The sequence below is a fragment of the Echinops telfairi genome, unplaced genomic scaffold (genome assembly GCF_000313985.2).
Source record: "Echinops telfairi isolate 266 unplaced genomic scaffold, ASM31398v2 ScPeMD7_5;HRSCAF=22, whole genome shotgun sequence".
Taxonomy (NCBI): Eukaryota; Metazoa; Chordata; class Mammalia; order Afrosoricida; family Tenrecidae; genus Echinops; species Echinops telfairi.
In genome coordinates this window covers 33519832-33528383 of record NW_022103901.1, presented here as the reverse complement: position 1 = coordinate 33528383, position 8552 = coordinate 33519832, and the positions used below count along the sequence as shown (strand labels likewise).

The window sequence follows — 8552 nt, the reverse complement described above, 5'->3', positions numbered from 1 at the left end:
ATCCACCTTGAGTTTATTCTTGTGCATGGAATGAGGTAAGGGTCTTGCTTCAGGTAGATATCCATTTTTTCCAGCACCACTTATTGAAGAGGGCATCCAAGAAGCTCCTTATAGCTGAACCTCCCCCCACTCCTAAATTGTTTAGTAAGAAGAACATTCCCAATCCTATAAATTACAAATAATCCTTCACCGCACATCTTTGTACTTTTAATTCCTATTCTTGAGGCTAGATCCTAGTGATAGGTAGGTTTATTTTGCCAACCTGTTAAATAGGAACATGTGGGATTATTATGGTTCCAGTTTGATTGGAGGGAAAAGAGATAAATGGCTAGGCAAGCCCTGCCTGCCTCTGTTGCTCTCTGGTGATCGAACCAGTGTGCGGCTGCCTTAGTGAGTTCTCTGCTCAACTTGCGAGCTACACTACCTGTGGGACAGCCAACCTATGGATCGTGTTGCTAGAGCTTGAGGTTCCTTCGAGACCTGCTTGGCCATGGTGCTGGTGTATACATCGCTTGAGCTTGGGACTGTTGGAGCCTGTCATCTGGCTGAATGTTGGTGGCCCGTCCTGCTGTTTGCTGCCTCTGGCCAGATTGCCTGCATTGCTCTACAGGAGACTTCTGCTTCCTTGACCTTGGACCGGGCAGGCCTCGTGAGTTGAAGGACTTCCGGTATATTAACTGTTTCATGGAAGTGAGTTGAACTGAGCTTTCTGTGCTGCTGTGCGTCCTGGTGGTGGGAAGTGCAGAGACCTTCTGAGTCACACCATGGTCATTCTTTGACCTGTTGGTGGTTTTCTTCCACCTCTTCCATTTCATTCTCTGGTTCTGGAGCCAGGGCTTACTCTGTCTGTAGCTCAGATTGCAGGACTTCGGAAAGGTCTAGCATATGCTGGAGGCTGAGGTCTCTTTGTTTCTGAAATCAGTCTTTGAGTATGCATAGTTGGGTCAGAGAGAACACAATTTGGACCTTCTGTTTCTTGCCCCGGCCCTTACTTTCCTTCTTCCGGAGCTCTTCTCTTCAGAGTCGGGGAGATGCACTGTGGGACTGGTGAAAGGGTCCAGGCTCTTCCGAAAAAGCGGGTCCACGGAGAGAGGAAGAGGAGAGATAGCCATCTCTGAGTAGGGGGCCTCAGCAGATGACATGTGTCATTTTCTTCAGTCCCCAAAATCGTAGTCATTGGTGAAGAGTCTCTAGAATCATAAGCTTTGGGAAGGCTTTGGGGAGAAGCTACATTCACACTCATGTTGCTGAGTAGAAGAAAAAAAAAGGGGGGGAAACCCCACAAACAAATAAACAACAAAATCAAAGCCCTCCATTGTGTAGAAAGCCAAGTCCAACCTTTTGAATGGAGAATTGGAAGATCTCCAGATATAAAAGCATTGCAGGCTACAGGGAAGGGCAAATGCCTCCATAACAACAGGAGGCCAATGAGGACCTAATGTCGGGGGTTTAAATGGAGAGAAAATGTTTTGAGAAACGATGTACAAATGCGCTTTACACAATTGATGTGTGTATGGATTGGGATAACAGTTGTATGAGCCCCTAATAAAATCTAAAAAAAAACCAAAAAAAAAACAGGAGGCCATCAGCCGATCCAACAAAAAACAATGAAGATTTTGGAGTCTCCTTCCGGAATGCCTTTATCGTGGCTTTCATACCATGGGTAGGCATTGCAGCTGGTCTCTTCTTTCATTTAGCATTGGCGTTCGGAGTCCGCCTCGCCTCTTGTGGTTTCAGTTTCTTTCTTATTATGGCTGAGTAGTATCCTGTCACGTGGATGAACAGCAGTGTGCTCATCCATTCACTGGGTGAAGGATGTCTTGACTGCTCTCAGTGTTGGAATACAGCTGTGTGACCAATTGAACTGCACCACCTTAGATCATGTTCTGTAAACCCTCACCTCTGTGCCCGGTTCAGACAAAGGAAGGCTCTTGACGATGTAGGCTGAGACGGTGGCCGCAACCATGGGCTCCAACTTAACAGTTGTGAAGAGGGCCCAGCACCGGGCAGTGCTGCATTCAGCTGTGCAGAGAGCACCTCGAGTCCGAACTGATGCCGTGGCATCTAACATCAGGTGACCAGGTTTAAAGCGGGACACCATTAACCGGGGGGCAGGGGGCGGGTTCTTGATTAAAAATTTGGTCTATATGGACCAAATAGACCATTCCCTAGCTTGTGCATTCTTTCCAAAAATCGGGACTTTTTTAAAACACCAAAAATCGTGACTGTCCCGCCAAAAGCGGGACGTCTGGTCACCTTAATCTAACAGCAACGGCGTACCTGGATATGACCCAGTTTAAGGATGAGTTTCCTTTATGTTAACAAGAGAGGATTGGTGTGCGCTGTGTCTGAAATCCATCTCTTGAGATATTAAAGAGGAGCAGAGGTGGGGGAAGGCAGATGCCACACCACGGGAAGAAGGCCCAGAAGCAGAGGCTCGGAGACAAGGACTCTTCCTTCGGAACCAACAGAGAGAGTTTCCCCCTGGAACTGGTGCCCCAAAGCAGACTTCTAGCCTGCTAATCTGCGAGAAAATAAATTTCTGTTCATAGCAGCCCTGGAGAGCTAAGGTGTGTGGGCTTCTGAGTGGACATAGGCTTTCAGCTCACCACTGTACTTCCTGTTGCTCCACATCCTCCTCAGCAGTCAGTATTGACCAATGTTTGGGGATTTTATCCATTTCGCAAACCCAGTGGGGCAGCTCTACTGTCTCCTGCGGTCAGTATGAGTGGAGAATGCACTGATGGCTTACCCACAGCACCTACAGACGAGTAGGGCACACTGGTGGTTCCGTGGTAGAATGCTCACTGTCTGTGCTGTAGGACCCAGGTTCGGTTCCTGGCCTGTGTCTCCCCTGGAGACACAGCCACAGCCCACCTGTCAGTGGACGCTTGTTTGTGGTTCTGATGCTGAACGGGTTGCCGGTGGAGCTTCCAGACTACGATGGGCTAGAAACAATGGCCTTGTGTTTGACTTCTGAAAATCAGCTAGTGAAAACCCTCCAACTCCCAGTTGTCTGACCCACAACTGGTCATGGAGACGGGGTTGGAGCAGGTGACATATCCTTTCCGGTGACATTGGGTCACCTGAAGGCAGCTAACAGTAACTATGTAGCGGTGTCTATAATTTGAAGTCACAATTTCCTGAAGACAGATGCTGTGTTGAGCATCCTTTCCTATGCTTGTTTGCCACTTTTTGTTTACATATAAACAAGAAGACCAAACTCACTGTCATGGAGTCAATGCTGACTCAGTGACCCTACAGGACAGGGCAGAACTGCCCCTGTGGGTTTCCAAGACTGTCACTCTTTATGGGAGTAGAAGACCTCATCTTTCTGCACTGTTTCAATATAGTGCCCATTTAACTGGGCTGTTTACCTTCTAATGGTTGAGTTTTAAGCCCTCTTTGTGTGTCTAAGGAGGCCTAGTGGTGTGCATAGTGGTTAAAGCACTTGGCTGCTCCCAGTCATGTGGAGCCCTCACCACTCCTCACAAGAAAGAGGTGGCAGCTCCTGAGAGGACTCAGGAGACCCAGCCTTTGGGGCAGCCCCATTCCATCCCACAGGGTCGCTATGAGTCCACATGGACTTGGCAGCTTTGGCTTGTGGTTGTGTATTTTGGAAGTAAGTCCATTATCAGATAATGTTTTCACATATTTTCTCCCAGTCTGGAGCTTTATTTCCCCTTCTTTTTAACAGTATCTTTCACAGAAGTTTTTAATTTTCACAAAGTCCAGTTTATCCCCTTTTTTCTTCTGTTTCCTGGATTGAGCTGTTGGTATTGTGTCTTAAAAATCCGTCACCAGATTCGAGTTCAACCAAATTTTCTCTTAGACATTTTCCAGTTCTGCATTTTCACGTTTAGATCCGTGATCTGTGGGGAGTTACTTCTTGTGACAGATGTAGATCGGTGTCTCAATTCCTATGTTTAATTTTTTTTTTTTTTTGGTATGTGGACGCCCAATTATTTCAGCATTATGAGGTGACAAGCCCGTCCTTTCTCCATTAAATGGTCTCTGCTTCTTTGTCTGCAGTTAGTTGCTCTACCAGTATGGGTCTCTCTCTGGGTTCTCACTTCTGCCCCATTGCCCCGTCCGTTTGTCTGTCTGTCCTTCTGAGAATACCACACCACCCTGCCCTGCTCGCTGTCATGTTGTCATAAGTCTGTGTTACGTGTCATGAGGGCATCCTTTCGCTCTTCTTGTTCAGCATCCTGTCGCCATCTGGATCTTTTGCCTTCCTGGACAACTGTCACACCGTCCCCAAGACTACCCTCGGGTTTGACAACTCACTAGAAGGACTCGGGGACGCAGAACAGCCATTGCATTCATGGGGACGGTCTCTGACGGTCATGAGATCTAGACAAGCTTCCAGTGGAGTTGTGCAAATTGGCCCCGGGTTCCCCCGGCAGCCAAGTGTGACAACATGCACAGGGTGCTTCCAGCCAAGGAAACTCACTTGAGCCTTGTGTCCACCTTTTCATTAGGATTCAGTTCCATGGACAGTTGAATGCCTGCATGGCTGACCTGAGTCTCCAGCCACCCCCACCCACCCCAAGGTCAATCTCAAGACCATCCCCACCAGGAAGTCATCCTGCTAGTGCAGTGGGTGGCCGGAGTGGACTGGGCCTCCAGGCAGACCAGAGACTCTGATCAGGTGGGACATTTTAAGGGCATAGGAGTAAGTATCTCCTACGTCCTGAGGAAAACAGGCCAAACCTCTCTGGTCAAGGTTAATCCTTTAGTCTATATTGGTGGAATGTTGACCAGTGCGGCTGCTAACCACTAGATCGGCGGTTCGTACCCACCCAGCAGCCCCTGGGAGGAAAGACTGGACCTGCTCCTTTAAAGACTGCTGTCTGTTAGGTGCTTTCAGGTCAGCTCCGACCCGTAGTGACCCTGCGCAGAACCGAACAAAACAGCGCCTGGCCCTATGCCACCCTCTCGGTCATTGCTGCACTTGAGCCTGTCCTCGTAGCCACTGTGTCCATCCATCTCCTCCAGGGTCTTCTTTTCGCTGACCTTCGCTCCCTGCCATTGAGTCAGTTCCATGGGAGAAAGCTGCGGCTGTCTACTTCCGTAATGATTGACAAGCTAGGGAACCCAAAGGGGCAGCTCTTCCCTGTCCTTCTGGGGCCTGAGTTGGAGTGGACGGGAGGCCAGCACTTTGGCTTCGGTCTGGTAGACCTGTAGACAGGCACGCCTCTGATACATGGCACCTAGAGGGCAGTGGGCCGTGTCTTTACTAGTGGAGGATTGGTGGCAGCCCTGTATCTCGGCACTATGTGTCCAACATCAGTTGGTCACTTCCTGTCTCGGTGCCCCATAATCAATTTTTAATCAAATCCGCCCCTGCCCACCAGTCAGTGTTGTCCCACTTTAAATCTGGTCACCTTACTATATTATAAACTCTGCCATTGGTGCTGTCACACACCGAAGGAGCCCTGGTGGTGCTGTAGGGTAAGGGTGTCAGTGGGGCCAGCCCCAGCCGCACCTCTGGAGAAAGATGAGACGCTTCCGAAAGCCCCAGAAATTCTCTGTGGGGTCTCCATGAGTCAGCATCAACTCTTGATGGCAGAGGGCTTTGGGTTTTAATTTTGCTCAGGTATTTTGTTGCCATTTCAAGCACTCTTCATTGACAACCATCTGGTAATGTTTCTCTGCACCCGGAAAACAACCAGTGCATGCACTTCTCGGTGCTTTAACTGGATCTGAGCCTATCTCATCTCCGAGGTCCACCTGGAGCCCCACCTTGGCCCCGGCGCTGCTTCTTGTTTTGTTTTTCTATTATATTTTTGGTAAAAAGTGTACAGACAGAATAGTTTTCCATTCAACTCATAAAATCAAACTCACTGCCAATGAGTCGATTTTGACTCATAGTGAAGGCAAGGTCAGCAGTTTGAAACCACCAGCTGCTCCAAGGGAAGAAGATGTGGCTTTTTACTCCTGTAAAGATCTGTAGTCTCGGAAACCCACAGGGGCAGATCTACCCTGCCCTGTAGGGTCGCTATGAATCGGCACCGACTCCACGGCAGTGAGCTTGGATATGATGTTCACACATCACAGGTCCATCCATGTACACATAACCGCAGTGCTCACACATGTGCTTGGGGATGCTCACACAGCATCATCTAAGTGAGGTCCTATACAAGGTGTTGAAGGTTCCTGGTGGGGGTGTTACATGGTCTGCTCTTGACTTCTGAGCAGAAGGCTGGCACTTCAAGCTCCACAGAAGAAAGGCCTGGCGACCCCCTCAATGGAGCCATTCTGCTCTGTAGAACATGGAGGTGCTGAGAGTCGGAAGGACTCCAGGGCTGCAGGCATTGGCCTAGGTGTTGGTCTTTTTAATCCGAGCCATGGGTGTTTGATTCAAGAACTCTCTTTCCTTCCTACACTGTGTGCCCCCCTCCCACCCCCACCCTCAGGGAGTCTTATCAGTCCACGTGGGCGGGATGCACCAGCAGGAGGGGGTCACACAGGAAGGTCCTGGCATACAGGAATGATCTTGTCACAAGAGCCCCTGCTCGCTCTTGTCACAAGAGCCCAGCCTGTGTCTCCTCTGACACTGAAGAGTGTCTCATCTGCAGGGTGTGAGGTCCCACCTTGGGTTCTTGGAGTCCAAGGTGCAGAGCCCAAGGTGCAAGTCCCACCTTGGGTTCTTGGAGTCCAAGGTGCAGAGCCCGATCAGGAAACAGCAGCCGGGTCCTGGCATTCTTCCTTCGGGGGCCAAAAACCAGAGGCCTGGTATTACCTCGGGTTAAGCATTGGGCTGCTAACCTCAAGGTCAGAGACTCAAGGGACTTGAACCCACCAGCACGAGGAGGTTGTCTGCTTCTGGGAAGGCTTGTGGCCTTGGAAACCCCATGGGGCAGTTCTGCCATGCCACTCAATGGCTGTAGGTTTTCTGGTTGGAGGGCAGGAAACAACAGCTCTCACCCCTTGCGATAGGAAAGCCCAGAATGGGGGCCCCCTGCTGGTGTGCTGGGGGACAGGCTGGCCCCTGGGAGCACTAACTGCCAGAAGCTTACCTCTCAGTTCGTTCATCCCTCAGTCCTTGACTGCTTCTACCTTTCTGTTCTTTTCCAGGACAAGCAACTTCGGGTTTTCGACCCTAGAGCAAAGATCGAGCCCTCCCAGGTGAGCTTGGGTGGGCTGACTGCTTGGCGGCACCTGGACATCTGGCTTGCACCTGGACATTTGGCTTCTGCTGCCGGCTGCACTTTCTGGGAAGGGCTGCTGGGTTCAAGAAGGGCCTGCTCCTGACCACAAGGTGGGGCCCAGCCAGACTGTGCTCACAGGTCAAGGAGGAGGAGGCCATCTGGGGCTTTGGGAAGCTAATGTCAGATTTTGTCTTCCTGCCTCTGTGGAGACTCGCAAACCCCTCCCCATCACCTACCTCCAGAGTTGGTGGAGACCAGCTAATGGGTGAGGGGCCACACTACCTCAGGACTTCTGCCAGCCCCAGATGCCCCCTTCCCCAGGTCCTGCTGGTCCCAAGAACTGGAGCCTGTCTGAGGCCTGTGTCACACCTCTGGCATTCACTGGGACAGACATAGGCCCTGCCCCCAAGGGAGTCCCTTCACAGTACAAATGGTTGATGCTTTCAGTTGCTAACTGGAAGGTTGGTCCGTGGTGGCCACTCTGAGGCACCTTGGAAGAAAGGCCTGGCGATCTGATTTAGGATTTGGGGGGACACTGAAAACTCTTTGGCATGTGGTTCTACCCAGACCCCATGATTGGAAGGGACTGTGGCAGTTGGTGGCTATGGCAGGGGGTGGTGGCTAGCTACGTGCTCCCCTGAGGAACTGACCTTGGAGCTGAATCTGGGCAGCACAGTTGGGCACCCAAGGGACATGTGGCTAGAGCAGATGGGGGAGAAAGACTAGACCCACATGAAGGGCCTCCTCTATGGCTGTGTCGAGAAAGGTGTAATTATTTTAAATGTAAAATGTATACACCGTAAAGTTTGCCTTTTTAACTTGAGCTACTTTAAGGCAGCAAGTACAAGGAATGGCTCTCTGCTCTTTAGCAAGTTCTTTCAGACGTTTGTTCCTCAAGACCGCAGTCAGGGCCTGCTGCTGACTGGGGTGAGAAGAGCCAGGCCTACCACAGGCGCCCCTTTCCCCACTTCTCAGGACTGTTACCCACTTAAGGGGTGGGGGGCAAATAGCCAGCTAAACCCAGCCTGGGAGACTCTTGTAGCCCCTCCCCCTTGGGCCCCCCACCCTATGGGTGTAGCAAAAGGAAACCTTTGGGCCAAAAAGGTTGAGTCACTGCCCCTTCTGGAGGGACAGAGCCCGCAGAAATTGAGTTCGTGGCACTGTAGGGTGGGTGAGGGTGCAGGTCCTGGAGGGCTGACTGACCCAAACCCCCCTGCTCCCGCTCCCGTAGCCGGCGGGATGGTCTCATCTTGCATCTCAAGACTGAGAGTGAGAAGGAAGCCAGCCCCACAGCTTGCCTTGGCCGCCCTCCAAGCCTTTGTGCAGAAACGGGGTCCCAGGTCCAGCCTAAAGGAGAATGGGGCCTGAGCCCCTGCCTCTGCTAGGTCTCTCAGG

General features: G+C 51.1%; 1 protein-coding gene across 2 annotated transcripts in view; it reads left to right on the top strand.

Moving 5' to 3' along the window:
• LOC101663309 (mitochondrial import inner membrane translocase subunit TIM16) overlaps positions 1-8552 on the top strand; it is a 70572-nt gene that overhangs the window by 22192 nt on the left and 39828 nt on the right. For both annotated transcript variants that reach the window (XM_045283998.1, XM_030884394.2), the window contains exon 7: positions 7084-7134. In XM_045283998.1, the coding sequence (XP_045139933.1) occupies positions 7084-7134 (51 nt within the window). The remainder of the gene's footprint in view (positions 1-7083; positions 7135-8552) is intronic.